The sequence below is a fragment of the Hermetia illucens genome, chromosome 2 (genome assembly GCF_905115235.1).
Source record: "Hermetia illucens chromosome 2, iHerIll2.2.curated.20191125, whole genome shotgun sequence".
In the NCBI taxonomy this organism is placed as follows: Eukaryota; Metazoa; Arthropoda; class Insecta; order Diptera; family Stratiomyidae; genus Hermetia; species Hermetia illucens.
This window is the reverse complement of record NC_051850.1, coordinates 137,668,185-137,686,397: the sequence shown is the minus strand read 5'-3', so window position 1 is coordinate 137,686,397 and position 18,213 is coordinate 137,668,185. Positions and strand designations below refer to the sequence as shown.

Genomic DNA, 18,213 nt, shown 5'->3' with positions numbered 1-18,213 from the left:
AATTGGAGAGGGCTAGGGTGCGAACGCCATGATCCGCATTTTGCAAATTAACATGCACCGGAGTGCAACCGCTCACCTGTTGCTAGCACAGTTCGCTGCGGAAGTAAATGCTGATCTAGTGCTGATTAGCGAGCAATACCGAAACAAGGACCCGTCCTCATGGTATCTCGACTTATCGGGCACCGCTGCCATCTGGGTTCGGGACGACGTTCGACTTCGTGTTCTTGCCGAAGGCCGGGGGGACGGATTTGTCTGGATCCGGTGTTTAGGGATAACGTTTTTTAACGTTTACCTGACGCCGAATGAGGCGATTCCGGACTTTCGGCGCCGGCTTGATGCCCTGGAGGACGCCGTTTCGAGCACGGAGGGACGAATCCTGGTTGGCGGTGATTTTAATGCCAGGGCTCTTGAATGGGGCATGCCTCAATCAGACTCCAGACGGAAACGGATTCTGGAAATGGCGGCGAGAACCGGGCTCGTAATTTTAAACACCGGATCCACGCCAACGTTTCGGCGCCCAGGTTGTGAAGGAAGCATTCCCGACATCACTTTTGCGTCGGAATCTCTGGCATCATCGGTGGACGGGTGGCGAGTCCTAGAAGACTTCTCGGCAAGCGATCATCAGTACATTGCGTTCGAAGTGTTTGACGCTACTTGCCGGCGAGCACCAACACGACGTTCACCCTGCGTTTGGAATGTCGCGAGGGTGAACATCGGAAGGTTCGTCGAAACTCTTGGAGCAGGTAGGGCCGCGCTGGGGGGCACTCCGGGGGGTGGTGGTGTCGCAGCTGACACCGTCGTAAATTCAATGATGAACCTGATAACGACGGCGTGTGAGGCTTCCATGCCCCGGAGAGGCCCCAGGCGCGACAAGCCTTCTATGTACTGGTGGACGGCGGAAATTGCCGACCTACGGAAGGAGTGTCATAAGCTCCGCCGTTTGGCACAACATTTATACGCCAACGAGAAGGCATGTACCATAAAGGCACAATATAGATCAGCAAAAAGGAGACTCCGCAGCGCTATAAATAAAAGCAAAGCTCGCGGCTGGCAAAAGCTTGTTAATGAGGTGAATGATGACCCGTGGGGACTTGGCTATAAGCTTGTCACTCGGAAAATCGGGGCTCTGCGGAAGCCCTGCATATTGAGCACCGACCAGATGGATCGCATTGTGCGGGCATTGTTCCCCAGACACTCTGTACGGGTTGATGTAAACAGCGCGGAAAGCGTCGTGGATTGCCCCCTTTGGGAGAACTCGAAGAAGCGGTTCTCACTATGAAAAACAGGAAGGCGCCAGGTCCTGATGGCATCCCGGCGGAAGTTTACAAACTGGTGTTCCGCCAACGGCCAGAATTGCTGCTCGAAGCGTTCAACGCGTGCTTGAAAGAGGGCATTTTTCCTTGTCGCTGGAAAGTGGCCAGACTCGCGTTGATCAGTAAGGGTAAAGGAGACCCGGAGCTCCCGTCTGCATACCGACTGCTGTGTATGCTTGACACGGCCGGAAAAGTGCTCGAGAAGCTCATCAGGGGTAGACTCGCTGAAGCGATCCGTGCTGCCGGGGACTTATCCGCAAGGCAGTTCGGGTTTGGAACAGGGAAATCTACAGTGGATGCTGTTATGGAGGTCGTAGATGCGTTTAATCGAGCCGGGGCACACAGCCGCCGCTCTCGACGGATAGTGCTCCTCATAACGCTTGATGTCAGAAATGCCTTCAATTCCGTAAGATGGACAGATATGCTAGGCACACTAGAGAACTCCTTCACGTGCCAAGCTATCTCTTGCGGATATTGAGGGATTATCTGAAAGACCGCTCCTTGTTCTATGAGACGCTAGAGGGCCAGAGGAGGATGGAAATCACGTCGGGAGTAGCACAGGGATCCATCCTAGGGCCGGACCTCTGGAACGCTTCCTACGATAGTCTGCTGAGACTCGATATGCCTGAAGAGTCGCGCCTGGTCGGTTATGCAGACGACGTTGCGGCACTTGTTGCCGGACGCACTGTTGAACAGGCGCAAAGCAGACTTGGCATATTGATGCGACGGGTAAGCGGATGGATGACTGCTCGCGGTTTCAACCTTGCGCTGGAAAAAACCGAAGTAGTCATCCTGACCAGAAGGAGAATCCCGACCTTGCGTCCCATATCGATCGGCGAGTTGACTATAGATTCAAAACCAGTGGTTAAATACCTTGGTTTAATGCTCGACTCGAAGATGAGCTTCTTCGAGCAAATCAAAGCAGCAGTGGACAGGGCTGCAGCAGGAGTCGCGGCCTTGAGTCGGCTAATGGCGAATGTCGGGGGCCTATATCAACTAGGAGACGTCTTCTCATGGGAGCAACGCAGTCCGTCCTTCTCTATGGTGCGGAGGTATGGGCTGATGCCCTTGACAAGGAGGTGCATCGTAAACGCCTCGCTCAAGTGCAGAGGCGGGGAGCTTTGCGAGTGGCATCTGCTTATCGCACGGTCTCCGAACCGGCTGTGATGGTGATTGCGGGAGTGATCCCCGTTGCCCTCCTTGCCAAGGAGCGCAAAGCTATCTACCGCCGTAAGAGCGAAAACTTAAGAGAAGTGGTTGCCCGTGAAGAACGTCAACGCACCCTTAACGAGTGGCAACTTTCTTGGTAAAATGAGCCAAGGGTTAGGTGGACTGCGTGGCTCATCGACAAATTAGATCCGTGGTTGAACAGAAAGCACGGTGAGATTGATTACTTCCTTACCCAACTTCTAAGTGGGCATGGAGGTTTTCAGTCTTACCTGCACAGGGTTGGGAAGGCGCGATCTCCTGATTGTGTGTTCTGCAATAGAGTGGCGGATGACGGTGAACACACCTTTTTCTCTTGCGAGAGGTGGGACGGCCTCCGCCAGCAGCTTTATGCAGACACAGGGGAGCTCTCTCCAGATAACATTGTGCAAGAGATGCTGAAGAGCGCTGGTAGCTGGAATCGTATTGCGCATTATGTTCGGGCTCTTCTTACTACGAAAAAGATTGAACTCGACCGGCAGAGGGATCTGACGGTAAGGGGTTCCCTGAACTAACAGCTCCCTTCCTCCCCTCCCCTCCCGTTGGTGAAGGGAATTCCCTGACTTGAAGGCTCCCAAAGCCGGGAGAGCGGGAGGGCTAGCCCGAAGTAATGTGTCAAACGGTTCCAGGCTAGTTCTCTGATGACAGGGAGGTGTTTAGTTGGTAGTCCGCCAGCGTGCTGTTGCGGGAGTCCAACACTCTGTGCGTAAACGCATTCACCTACCCTACTCCCAAAAAAAAAAAAAAGACTTCTTCTGTGGTTACTGAAGGTATGTCTTTTGCGCTCATTGGTATCATTGTTTCCGGATGTTGGGGGAAGAATATCGAAACTCCCACAATAATCTAGGGCACATAATAGGAGGGGACCTTTTGCCTTTTATTGCTAACATGGCGGACTTGTACGCTCCTCCCCATGGATCTGAGTCGGCCTCATCACAGAGTCGCTAGAAGCAATAATTTTTACTTTTCGTGATGGCCCACTGCAACTTTTTCATGCCTGTTAATATTCGAGGTACCGTTGTTCATACTCTGGCATGTTTCTTCGGCGTTGACTCCGCCTTCAGGCCTTCAAGCATTCCGTACGACACTTCGCTATTTCAGCGTTCCACTAGTAGTTAGGGTTACGCTTCCGAGAATGTGCACGTCTTGACATGGAAGCGTCACATGGTCGGTATATCCATTGGGACAGCTGCGATGCTTTTTCTATGGCCGTTCCGCTGCAATACCTCGAGAAATGTATCCTCATCAAGTACTCTTGATGACCAACCTGTTTCTGGTTTCTTCAGGTGAAGACGCATTGTTCTGGGCCCCTTTTAAATAGTAATATATATCGCCTGGTGGTCGTTATGCGTGTTTTCTTCGCTAACACGTCAGTGTAGATGCATGATCAGTGAATCACTTACAAAAGTAAAATCTGCAATGGAGCTTAGCTCTCCACGCCTAAAGGTGTTTACGCTTCTAATGTTAGCCAGGGTGACGTTTAGGCAGGAGAAAACCTCGAGTAGGATTCTTCCCCTTCCATTTGTTTTCTGGCTTCCCCACTCCATTGCCCAAGCGTTGAAGTCGCCAGCAATAATTTGGGGGTTGCAATCTTTAGCATCTCTCGCCAGTCTATCTAACATGTTACAATACTCTGGCATTGTCATACTTGGGGCGGCATAGCAGCTGTATATGTAGAGGTAATCGATCTTAACCCTTACAAAACCGTGTTCGTGTTGCATCATTGCTTGCTGTTAGGCTCGGTTGCCGCAAGCCCACACTGCAGCCTTTCCACCTATGTCTGTTTCCCAGAAGTCGTGATGGAGGCTTCTGCATCATCTAGCCAAATTGAAATTTCGATATGGAATATCGCTGAGACTTTTCTACCGATTTTCATAACTATGGACTTTATTCATAGATAAAGATATTACCTGCAAATCGTTATTCATAGCTTTCCTTTATCCATAATAGTTCTAGAGATACAAGATGCTCATTAAATTTCACTATCCATTATATCGGTCCAAGTGACATTATCAGTAATTTGACGTTTCGTATTGATATTACCTTGTCTAGCCTGTGTACACTCATTTTAAGCTATGGAGGAATGGAAAGAAGTGCATAGAAAATTCCTCACATAAGATGAATACCAAACCTTTATACCAGAAGCGCCGAACTTCCTGATTTGCAACAAGTGTAAGGATTTAGTTCGCACAATCATCCTGGCCACCGCACCTGTTAAAAAACCATCAACTGAAGTTTTCAGTCGCAGTAGACTTGACGACTGGCAAGGCACTGAGTAAAATAAATACTTAAAAACAAATGTCCTCTGTATTTAAAAAACATCATTACAACAATAAAATAGTCAACAAATACAAATTAGCACACGATGGGTAAATAATTGTACAATTATTACTGCAACACGCATTCTCCTTAAAATCTAGAGCTTCTTAATAACACTTTTTATAAATTTACTATAAAAAGTGAGAATGCCCGAACGAGGGTGCGTAGTGCGGAAACGACTTGAAGAGCTTGAAGTGAGGTGCCGGAGGAATGACGGTCTTATGGTAATGCACTGATAATGGCACTGTCTTCAATACTGGAGCTACTGGAGCGTATGTTTTCAATACTGGGACCGGTACATGAGCCTTCAAGACAGGAGTCGCGAACCCAAAATGGTAGTGCGGCTTATAAAATGCTGGGAATGCAAAATGGGGTTTGAAAACTGGTGGTGGCGGCAGCCCAAATGTGACTGGTGGAGGACCAAAAGCAACAGGAGCCGGTGCAATTGCTGGAGCAATGGCTGGTGCAATTGCCGGGGCGAAAGCAGGTGCAATCGCCGGCGCTATTGGGGGTGCAAAGGCTGGTGCAAATGCGGGTGCAATCGCTGGAGCAATGGCGGGCCCGATAGCCGGGGCAAAGGCAGGCGCAATCGCGGGAGCAATAGCAGGACCAATTGCATGCGGATGTAGAAGACTTGCTTTGGCAACAGCCAAAAACAGTGCAATGCTGATCTGTAAATGAAATAAGGCGAGATTATTTATAAAATGTATATAGTTTTTAAAAGATCGGTGGTGAAGTTATTTTTGACTTATTGAAAATTTTGTTTTCCTATTGCCTGAGTGGTAATTTATTGCTTTCTTTATCGCAGCCTTATTTTTTCAAATAAATATTTTAATATTTCCTATGAAAAGTTCTGAGTAGTTGGAAAATTATACACTCGTCACGTTCAATTAAATGTAACTCCCACTAAAACTAGAGATTTTTCACATTAAAGCTTCCATTTCAAGGTTCGCGTAATCCTTTCTGATTCTTGGAAACGTTGCTAATTTACATTCAGCAAAACACATTTCACTTAATTTGCTTAAATTGTTCCAATATTAATCACAATCACTCACCAACTGCGAAGCAAACATTTTAAAAAGTATCCTTTTCGTTGCGAGAACACTTGATGGCAAATTCACTTAATCTATTGTTCGTTTGACTCCCTTGCCTGCAATGACCAGTAATTAGAAGAGGCCATGGATTATATAGTGTCGAATCGATTGAGTAAAGTTCAATCCAAGAATGGTAGAGACCATTGCATACTTTGGTACTACTTACAACGACTCACTACCGTTCCGGGCTCAGTTACATATTTAACATATCGCTACTTTCTTCGCTTGCCATGACTTCCATTTGGAGACGACACCCGCACTCATATTACGTATGAAGCGGACAGTTATGCAATTTAGCGGACATATTATTCGGAAAAAAAACCTAGCCCATAAGTGACAAAGCGAGAAAATGATTTCAGTCAATAGTCGGTCAATTAAATGCGTTCGTGAATTGAAGATATCCATGCCCCCGAGGAATGCCTCATAGCAGACATCCCCTCACAGTAGGGAGGGTATCTCGAACTGCTTAAATATGGGAAACTGACTTCAAGCAATAAATTGGACATGGGAAGTTTAATTTATGCAACGAAAGTGCAAAAATTTCGCTGATTTTGAATCTTCACATTTTTTCGTGTTCGTGACTGGAATTAGCTCAAACAACAGATAACAGATAGCTCAATAATGTGAGTTATAGTTGTAGGAAATATATATACAAGTTTCCACAAATTTTCCGGAAAGAATAAAGACAAAATGAATACGCCCAGTTCAATGAGATGAATTTGCTGAAAGGGAAAAAATAGATAATTTTTGGGACATTTTGAATATACTTATACTCGTGTTAACTGCTAAAAGTTAGGGCGGATATTTCCTAGCGAAAACATACTACGACCAATCTATACCACTTCGCTATCTCCCAAATGAACTTGCTGTGATAGAATCTTCTTGCTATATAGCTTATCCTCCTCAATTTAAGAAGTTGAAATTTTGCGTGCCGTCCACGCCTTTCATCATCATCAACGGCGCAACAACCGGTATCCGGTCTAGGCCTGCCTTAATAAGGAACTCCAGACATCCCGGTTTTGCGCCGAGGTCCACCAATTCGACATCCCTAAAAGCTGTCTGGCGTCCTGACCCACGCCATCGCTCCATCTTAGGCAGGGTCTGCCTCGTCTTCTTTTTCTACCATAGATATTGCCCTTATAGACTTTTCGGGTGGGATCATCCTCATCCATACGGATTAAGTAACCCGCCCACCGTAACCTATTGAGCCGGATTTTATCCACAACCGGACGGTCATGGTATCGCTCATAGATTTCGTCATTGTGTAGGCTACGGAGTCGTCCATCCTCATGTAGGGGGCCAAAAATTCTTCGGAGAATTCTTCTCTCGAACGCGGCCAAGAGTTCGCAATTTTTCTTGCTAAGAACCCAAGTTTCCGAGGAATACATGAGGACTGGCAAGATCCTAGTCTTGTACAGTAAGAACTTTGACCCTATGGTGAGACGTTTCGAGCGGAACAGTCTTTGTAAGCTGAAATAGGCTCTGTTGGCTGACAACAACCGTGCGCGGATTTCATCATCGTAGTTGTTATCGGTTGTGATTTTCGACCCTAGATAGGAGAAATTGTCAACGGTCTCAAAGTTGTATTCTCCTATCCTTATTCTTCTTCGTGTTTGTGTTTGACCAGTGCGGTTTGATGTTGTTGGTTGATTCGTCTTCGGTGCTGACGTTGCCACCATATATTTTGTCTTGCCTTCATTGATGTGCAGCCCAAGATCTCGCGCCGATGGCCGCCTGCTCGATCTGGATGAAGGCAGTTTGTACATCTCGGGTGGTTCTTCCCATGATGTCGATATCGTCAGCATAGGCCAGTAGTTGGGTGGACTTGAAGAGGATCGTACCTCTTGCATTTACCTCGGCATCACGGATCACTTTCTCGAGGGCCAGGTTAAAGAGGACGCATGATAGCGCATCCCCTTGTCGTAGACCGTTGTTGATGTCGAATGGTCTTGAGAGTGATCCTGCTGCTCGTCCACGCCTTTAATCACCAAAATTGTCTGTATCTAAAACTCACCATAATAAACTCAAAATGTACTACCTTAAAATAAAATTTTAATTAGATGCACAAATAACACTACAGGCCATCATGTTCGATGAACCCATGGAATCATGGGTCCAGTATTTTAACAAATCGCTCAACCACCAGAATGCTGACGAATTGAAGGGAACACCAACTGAAGAAACAGCCCGTACAATCATCGGCTTAAGAACTACAAATCTCCGGAATGTAGGTGGGAAACTACACCCGGAAGGGAGGGAGGAAGGAAGGGAGTACGTGGCTCCCGATATATATATATATATATACACTATAAAATAAAATTGTAGTTTGGAGTAAGCTACTGGTCTATCAATTTTAGACTTAACTACAAATAGAAGACAATATCTAACCCCTAATATCCTGTACATGAGAAAGAAAACATTAGTCTTTGCTCCAATTTTAAAGGAAACACGATAAATATATTGTCTTCTCTATGAGCGCAGAGCATCATCAAACCATATCAAAAAAGCTTCACTCCAGGCAAATCAGCAACAGATCAAATTTTGTCGCTGCAGAAGTCAATGGAAAATGGAACGCAATGCTGTTGTCGCCCCACTTTAATGTGTGACCTATTTCCTGCCACTATCCGTCTTCCGATTACAGCGTGTAAGATTGGCAGGCCTGAGTGTCGACCAAGTTCTTTGTTTGAGATAGTGGCAAGCCAGCACATCCGAAAAATACGACGCAGACAGGTATTGACCAAAGCCTGGAGCTTTTGAGTAAAAGTTGAGTTCACTTTCCATGTGCTACTCCCATATTGCAACACGGAAAGAATACTAGCACAAAATAGTTTCAACTTGATATAATTGCAGTTCCAAATTTCAGACAAAGGAGCCAAAGCGGATCTAGCAACGTTATTTCGTCGGGCAGCATTCAGTTCGGTGTCACTGTCGGCAGAAATCACGTTTCCTTGATCGACTTCTTCGATGCTCCGCCCATTACTGCAGATAGAGGGAGTGTAATGACCCGTTAGACTGAGAACCTTGGTTTGGTTTGGGCTTATCTCCAGTCCAACTCTACTTGCTCCTCTTTCCAAATCAAGAGACATTTGACCAGGGTCCATGACCGGGTGTGAGAACAAACAGATGTCAACAGCATAGTCGAGGTGTTTGAGGAAAGATATCGTTGTCCATTGAACTCTTGCCTCCGGACAAAGCAGCATGAAAGACGCCATGGATAATAAGATAAAATAATATCGACGACAGGATGCAACCCAGGCGTACTTCGCTTTCTTCGTCGAAATCGCGACGTGAGATTTTGTGCTAGCCATTTCGTCCACAAGAGAAAGAACCTCATCGGATCTAATCCAGTTAAGAACCGTGGTGAAGTGTTTTTTCCACCTCTTCAGTTGTTCATAATCGACCGTCAACGTTCTTTACAGGACCATCGAAAGATTTGCGACCACATGCAAGTTCTTCCATGGTGCCGTATACAGTTCCGAAATCATTGTGATCTGCGGCATCCTCCGCTTCCCTCAGTAAAGCTAGTAAAGACTTTAACCATCTACGTTTAGTAATCTAGTTGCACGACTTCACAGTCAGCCAGACCTGTGCAGCACCCTAGAAATGAGCATTTGTATTATCGATATTCTCAGGCACGTTATTCAGTAGATTTGCCGTTCGATCAGCAAAATAGCTTTCCGCTATCGACCGATAGCTTGTTCGTACAAGCGCTCGATGTTGGGCTTAGATTGTTGCAATTCACCAACCCTGCGAGAAGTGAAAGACACAACACGCAAGCGAACGTAACCGACCATCAGATGGTGATCCCTTTCGAAGCTGATTTCAGCGCCTCTCTTGTTATGCACATCCAGAAGACAGCTCCTAAATCTACTAACAACTTGTTAGCACCTTGTTCCCTTCATAGGTGCTAACAAGTTGTTAGCACCGATGAAGGGAACAAGTGATTCCCGAAATATCGGTATTTGCAAGAATAAATATCCACGCCAATGAAAAGGAAACAACAAGTTTTTATTATTTCAATTAATTAATCGTTGGAAACACCGTATAATTTCACTCAGACAGTTATTTGTATTAGAATTATAATAGCTCAAGCTTATCAATCGAATTTACTGCATCTTATTCCAAGCAAATAAGATGCTGACGTCATAATTAATAAGAATAATTGACATTCGAGTGAAATATTAAAGCCTCATGTACCTAGGATTAATGCTAGGTGCCAAGCTCCAAGGGGCAGCTCTGCCTAATATTGAAGTGTCAAATCTAGTCGCCGGTTACATATCATAGGCGAAGTGAAATCCATCTTGCTGTACGTGCCTCCGATCTGAGCGGAAGCACTGGACAGCACGATGAATCAGAGAAGGATTAGTTCGGCTTACTGACCAATCGCGCTGAAGGTGTGCAGTACATATAGGATAGTATCCGGTAATGCAGTGTTTGCCATCGCGGAATTTTCTAGCACATTAGGCACATTGTCTCCACCAGAGAAGGAGGGAGTCGATGTAATTGCCGGTTTCCGCAAAGCCACTGAAAAGAAGCTGCACAGAAGATTGCATCAACGGTGGGATAATTCCGGAAATGGCCGTTGGATACACACACTGATCCCAGGTATTGACAGATGGGTCGGGCAAAAACACAGAGAATCGAAAGACCACCTAACACAGCTATTTACGGAACAAGGTGAATACAGAAAGTGCTTGCATCGCATTAGAATGGACGAGTGTAAAGACTGTTCCGAATGCGCCGCTACACCCGCGGACCCGAAGTCACCTTCATTTAAACAAAAAATATTATTATCTTACATTTCATACTCGTCCTGTTGCAAATTCCGAAGTCAGCAGAATGGATTCTACGACTTTTTATGGAGCACTATTTGGAATGTGTATTACTTAATTTGATTACTTAATTCCGATTACTAATTATAGGAAACTGCACTGTAAGGCAGAGTACACGGGCTTTTCAATTAGTTTTAAAGTTTGCCCTTTTCGCCGATTCTCTGAGTTTTAATTGTTTCTGATGCAATTCAGCTGCTGCATCAATACACGGCAACTTTGGCGTCGATTCAACATGCAGTTTCAAAATCGCCGATAATTCTGCCCCCCCCCCCCCCCCCCCCCAAGCTGCAGCTTCATCGAGCGTAGCCTCAGCTCCTGAGATGCCACTGACTGGCTCTGCTTATACCTTGCCGACGACTGCGGCCAACAATACTGGCGCCATACCTAAGTCGCCCCGGTCGACTAATTCTCTGCCTCTACCTGCTATCAGAAGCAAAACCAACCAACCAATATCAGAAGCAAAACCAACTCAAATTTTTCACCTCTTTCATGTCTAAAGCAAACGAAGGATGGCTCTCCTGACCGAGTGATAGTTTCCTTCAGAGTGACATATCCCACCGACTTCGATGCTATCGTCCAATCTTCCTTTTGGCCATAGGGGGTCTTCGTCAAGTCTTATCAGAGGACTAAGCTTCGTGAAAATTTCCAGCCCACCCACGACCTCGCCGAACTTGAATGATTTCGACAACTATACACTCTTTTACCAAAATGTAAGGGGTCTAAGGACCAAACTATCGGATTTCAAACTGTCTGCCTTAGCATTCCAACATCATGTCATTTGCATTTTTGAAAGCTGGCTGGATGACAGGATTTTAGATTCTGAGCTCTTCGAAGGTTACTTTGTCATTCGTTATGACAGAGACTGCGTTGCGCTTGGCAAGACAACTGGCGGAGGAGCCCTAATAGCTGTTAAGTCCTCTGGTCGCTCGCAAACTTACTAAGTTCAACTTTCGTAAGGCGAACTTCAAAGGTCTGAACTTAGCCCTGGCGTCAATCAAATGTGTCCCCCTCCTTCTCCATTTACGTGTGACCAAGCATTCAACACTTTCTATACCATTTTATCTGATCTTCTTCCTTGTTACGTTCCTTACTCTCCTAAGTGCTTACGCTCTTACCCCGTCTGGTTCACTACTGAAGTTCACAAAAAACTACGTCAAAAAGAGGCTACGAGGAAGAAATTCCTGTCTTCTAGAAACGATGCTGACTTTTGTTCAAATCTCTACGTTCATCGGTCAAATCCGTAATACGTAAGTCCAGAAACGAATATTTGGCCAGTGTGGAAAACTCATTCAAGCGTGGAAACCTAAAACCTTTTTGGTCCCACATTCGCAACTCCCGGTACCCTGCCCAGTTATCCCCTCCGTCCATTAAATTCTCTGGCTTTTCAGCTAATTCCTCCGAACCATCTTGTTATTTACTCTGCCCTCCTTCCTCCGAATCTCTCCCAATAGTGGATGTGGCATGCACCGCATCGCCTACCATCCACTTTCTTACCCCTATCTTTGTCAGACCCGGCTACGATTGTCCTTCAAACCTCTTTTTGCTCAAAACTGATAAGTCCATTTCTCTTCCCCTATCTCTTATTTTCAACAAAAACCTCGAAGAGAATCATTTTCCCGGTTTGTGGAAAGAGGTTCTCATCATCCCCATACACAAAAGTGGCGATCGTACGCTTGCCGAGAATTACCGTCCCATTTCCCTCCTCTCCTCCTGTTCTAAAATCCTGGAAAGATATGTCATCGACTGGTTGTCCGCCCACTTTGGCTAACACATAGTGAAAGGATAACATGACTTCGTTAAACGTAGGTCCATTACCTCCAACCTGCTTGACTTTACCAACTTTGTCGCCAAATATCTAAATTCACGGCAAGAAGTGCATACCATTTACACTAATTCGCTAAAGCCTTCGACACTGTAAATCACAAGATACTTCTATCCAAACTCTCGTCTCTAAACGTTCCCATACCATTTGTTTTATGGCTTGCCTGCTACCTTTCCAAGGGATCCTGACGCATCTCTTTTGACGGCTGTACTTCCCGCTCCTTCTCCGGCTCCTCTGGCGTCCCACAGGGATCTATTCTGGGTCCCTTGTTATTTTTATTTTTTATTAACGACCTTCCTCCCCTCCTTACTTGTCCCTGTTTGCTCTATGCAGATAATCTTAAGCTGTTTTCCGCTATATTGTCGCCAATGGATTGTGTTTCCCCTCAATCTAACCTGGACACTCTGGTTCGTCGGTGCTCGAATAATGGTTTAGCGCTAAACGTCGGAAGGTGTCACTCTATTTGCTACTACCTAAAATCCTCACCCACTTCTTTCTCCTACTCTCTAAACGGGAATTCCTTATCCTGCTTAAATTCCACTCAGGACCTCGGAGTCACTTTCGACAATAAGCTCCACTTTGACACCCATTGCCTCAATGTCATCAATCGAGCTGCAAAATTGTCAGGCTTTATACTTCGCTCCTCCTCTGATTTTGACTCCATCCAACCCTCCTTAGCTCTCTTCAATTCCCTCGTGAGGTATACCCTCGAGTATTGCTACGCGATCTGGTCTCCCTCCCGTAGCTGTGATTGTCTTGCCATTGAAAATGTGCAACGTAAATTCACCCGTTCCCTCTTCTTTAAGAAAAGCTTCCGTCGTGTGGACTACCCTTCTCGCCTCCGCTTTCTGGACCTTCCCTTCCTACAACAGCTTAGATCCTATCTGGATCTATGCACATTTTTAAAACTTGCCTCGGGTTTGATAGACTGCTCTGCCGCTGACGACATCACCTGCCGTCCGGCGTCTTATAACACACGTAGCGCAGACATTTTCGACGTGTCTTTCGCAGAGCTCGAAGCCTACTTTTATTCTCCCATTCCAAGGTTTTGCCGAAATTACAATGCAGAACAGCTTGGTCCTTTGAAATTCTCTACTTTAAGTAGTTTTAAACGTAGGATAAGTTTTTTGCTTTCTGCTCCTCCTAAGGGCAATATTTAATTGGAGTTTTCTCTGTTTGTTGTCCGTTAAATTAAACACATAAATAAATAAATAAATTAAATAAATTCTGTTAATCGTGAATGACGACGTTGTTTTGACTTTTCTCTAAGTAAAAAAATTGACCCCTTATCAAAGGAGGCGATAAAATTAGTTTGCATAATTTTACTGTACTTTGAGCATTACGAGGAAGTATTTCCCTAAACTAATTTCATCTTTCTGCCAGCGTCATTTCTCAATTTCAATGGCGTATATCTATGTACGAGCATGTGGGAGGAATCTCAATCCTTAGCATTATATAATGATATTTCCAATGTAGCAATTTGCAGTAAATGTCAACTTCTGGCGTTGTATAATGGTATTCCCCCGTCGTTCGAGATAATTTCCAGCGAACTTCAAGGTTTGCTACACTTCAGGGCCTACAGTAGTCATTATGCATGTTTAACAAATTAAAAGTTTCAGTAATTAATCCGATTTCCTACGTCCCCCAATCGGTTATAATATGTTGTAACATTTCATCGCGACATTAATAATATGTACTTTACCGCTTTGCGATTTATTCAGTCATCACCTGGTTATTATGCATAACATTTCGACTGGATAATAATCGATTTCATCACCAAATAGTCTCATTAAAAGCATGTTTAATCCACTCACTAGTGGCTAAATCGGATTGTGTGTACAAACACGGTTTCTTTGTATCTTAATGGCGGATTTAAGTCACGAACTCTTCATAAAAACGGAAGGTAGGCAAGACTGAATACTTGCGGTTTGCTGAATATTAAATACTTAATATCGGGAAGCTTGGCGGAGTCGGTTACATGGAAAAGGCTTTTGGTAATTTATTCAATGATTTAATCCTGAATTGTTTCTAAACTGTGACAAAAGTGACTTGATTTACGGCTAATGTCTGGCAGGATAACGAATGGGTTTAATATAGAAGTAAATGGTGCAAAAGTGGGTGAATTAGATAAATAACGATAAATATTCGGCGTACTCGAATTGCATATTAGCTGCTCAATTTAGGACTTCGGAGTAAAGTAACATCCAATGCCCTTATTTCGAACTGCATTCTGAAAGATACTTTTTACATTCAGGGAGCAGAAGCTTAAAATCTTTCACACTTGACTCCAATCACACTCTCAAGTAACTAATGCTTATCTTCATCAACACAAAGTCGGGAAGCCGGAAGCTTGACGCTTCAAGTATAAAAGGTTTTGTGTTTCCCTATGTGAGGAGCATAACGTAGTTTTCCATTGGCTTATAGCATTGACCCGAGATATTTAAATCGCTCAGTTCTGAGCAGGTTACTGCCATTGCCAGAACTCAGCGATTTAAATATCTCGAGTCAATGCTATCAGCCAATGGACAACTGCGTAATGAAATTGTTTCACGCATTAACGCAACCTGGATGAAGTGGCATTCCCCAACTGGTGTTCTTTGTGATCGACGTATTAGCACACGTCCCAAATCTAAAATTTACTGCAATGTCGTCCGTCTGCCGCTCTCTATAGTTCTGAGTGTTAGCCGACCATAAAAGACAATGAACGACGTCTTGCGGTGGAGAATGGGAAAACTGCGAGAGAGGCGTTTTTCATGGTGTGGTCACGTAATTCACGCTAACGGGAATTCACTAACCAGTATTGGTCAGAACATCGAAGTCAATGGTAAGCAACCAAAAGGCCGACCAAAACAATGGTCGCATGATACACTGAATGGGGATTTGAAGGTCTCGCGATTACATCCTGATCAGGCATTTGATAAAATAAAATGACGAAACCGATCACGACGAGCCGACCCCGCTTGTGAACTGAAGGCTGAAGAAAAAGAAGAAGATGTGGGGAGCGGTGAGCCTAACAGTTCCGTGTCACATAGTTAAAAATTCTATTGGCATCTATTTTTTAGAAAGTAATTTAAATAAATCATTTGATGGAAAGCCCTGTATTGAAATAGTCAACCTCATACGCTTCACACTCTGAGTTTAATATTATTAGCAAATGCCAACAATTTAACCAACATCAAATATAACAAAGGGCTAGGGAGAATTAGATTCTTCTTGAATGGAATTTTAATATTTCACTCGAATGTCAATTATTCTCGTTAATTATGACGTCAGCATCTTATTTGTATGGCTTAGGATGCTGTTAATTAGCACGAAATTGATAAGTTTGAACTTCTATAACTTTGACACTATTAGTTGTATTTTCATGAGACTTGGCATGTGTGTGCACGAGACTGTCCTCTATGTCGCTGCAAAATTTAGTACACCTAGGATGAACTTGAGGGGAGTTTTTTAGTCAATTTCTAAAAGTTGATAATATACTATTAGTAAATTTATTTGAGCAGATAGCGGAATGGGACATCTCTCGAAGATTAGATTTTTACAGAAAATCTTAAAAAGGGCTGCAGATAAATATATTCTTCATAAATGCGACTTTAATATTTGACGCGAATGTCAACTATTCCGGTTAATTATGACGTCATCATCTTATTTGCATGGCTTTGGAAGCAGTAAATTCGCGCGAAATTCCTAAGTTTAAACTGCTATAACTTTGGCGTTAATTGCCAGATTTCTACGAAATTCAGCACGTATATACGAAATATTGTCCCCTATGCGGCTACAAAATTTGGAAGTCTTAGCATGATTTTAAGGGGGGTTTTTCAGTAAATTTCTAAAAATTAGTAATATACTATTAGTAACTTTAATTGAGCAGATATCGAAATTTTTTTGAAGTCTAGATTTCATCTAAGCGCACCACCCTAACTTTTTTTCGGATTTTAGGTTTTGTAGTTTCCGAAAATGAGTCCTGTCTCACTTTAAGTACGTTCATTTTGACTCCTTACTCACGCACTTTGCAATTTATGCCAAAACCAATGTCAGTTTCGGAAAGTAAAAATCGAGACCTTTCATTTAATACCCTACACGACTATGTCGGGTGAAAAAAATGTTGAGCCCCCCTTTAAACTCCACCTAAATTTATGCCACTCGCTGTATGCGTGAGATTTCATAGTTCCCATCTGTCCACCAAATTTCGATCGGATCGGTTTAGCCGCTTTGGAGAAAAATGCGTGTGGCAGACAGACAGACATTGAATCGATTTTAATAAGGTTTTGTTTTAAACAAAACCTTAAAAATGAAATTTTAGGCACAGTTTAAAATAAATGTGATAAAATGTTCCAATAATTGTTATTTGCTTACAATCCTTCGAAAATGTTCCACCTTATTACAACTTTAGAGTCTGCACCTCATCAAACATATGATTAATCTGATTCAAATTAAACCCCTCATCGAGTGCATTGCCCGGAATTTCGATGGATTTTTGTAACACCTGTAGCCAAAATTTCAATTTATATTGCAGCAATTATGATCGATTACCCCAAATTCTTTTACTTACTATTTAGGGCTGTTGACATAGCTTTCATGGGTGATGAAGATTGCAAACACTTAAATTCAGATGATCCCACAGATAAGAAAGGAATCAATATTCCTTCTCCGTCAGAAACATTGTACTCAGTCATCAATTTTCCATCACTTAGGACGTAGACCAGATCCAGGTGACATACGTTCACATTTCTCGGAAAAAATGGATTATGTGTCTCACCTTCGTAGAAATACGCATCTTTTCACAAGTTCAGCGACTTCTCGAATTATTGAAATTCTATCTGTCAGTTCCAAAAGAGTAAATGAAAAGAGAAAGCAGAAATGAATTGCATATTGAATGTCTTTGGAAAAAGGCAAAGGATCTTTGAATTGGTTTTCTGTTTCAGCTATAATCAGTTCAGCAATTTTATGGGGTACATTTTCATGAATTTCTCCTACCTTAAGAGTTGGTTACAGAGTACAGAGGCTTCTTGTGTCTACTTCTACCACTATATATAATTGATACATATTTCAATTTTATACTCTTTTATTTACGAAATTCCAATCTTAAAGATTTAAGATTTAATGGCAGGCGGATATGCACACCTGGATATAGGTCGTATCCGCGAATTCCTGACTGTCTTAGAGCAATTAGAGTTGGACTTTTAATACACTTCATCGTAGTTAACCAGAGGCCGGAAAGTATGTGGGGTCCGTCAGTTTCGCCTTTACAGGTGGCTGGTGATTGACTGGAAAACGATTCGACCATCGTTTGGTCGGAAAGGAGACCAGGTAAAAATCTCAACTTTACGTGTCAACATGTTTGACAATGGATGAAAACATTACCAGTCGGAGTACCGGAATCTGGTGCTTCGAGTATAAAAATTTTGAGTTCATCTTTGTGAGAAACTTTCTACGAACATTTTCGCATTCGCATAGGGCTTAAAACGCGAAATATTCCTTCATTTTTAAAGGTTTTGTGTTTACAGAAATTCCAATTACAAATTAATAGAATTGAGTCGATGTCTGTCTGTCCATCTGTCTGTCTGTCTGTCATACACGATTTATTCAGAAACGGCTGGAACGATTTTCACGAAAATTGGTGAGAG

The 18,213-nt window shown here is 43.6% G+C and overlaps 1 protein-coding gene across 1 annotated transcript; it reads right to left on the bottom strand.

Moving 5' to 3' along the window:
• Window positions 1-4,807: 4,807 nt before the first annotated feature.
• Window positions 4,808-6,076, bottom strand: LOC119649140 (extensin-1-like). The gene is made up of 2 exons (XM_038051148.1): window positions 5,894-6,076; window positions 4,808-5,509 (listed from the first exon to the last, which is right to left on the bottom strand). The coding sequence occupies exons 1-2, from the start codon at window positions 5,909-5,911 to the stop codon at window positions 4,970-4,972; spliced, it is 558 nt and encodes a 185-aa protein (XP_037907076.1). The 5' UTR covers window positions 5,912-6,076; the 3' UTR covers window positions 4,808-4,969.
• Window positions 6,077-18,213: the final 12,137 nt, after the last annotated feature.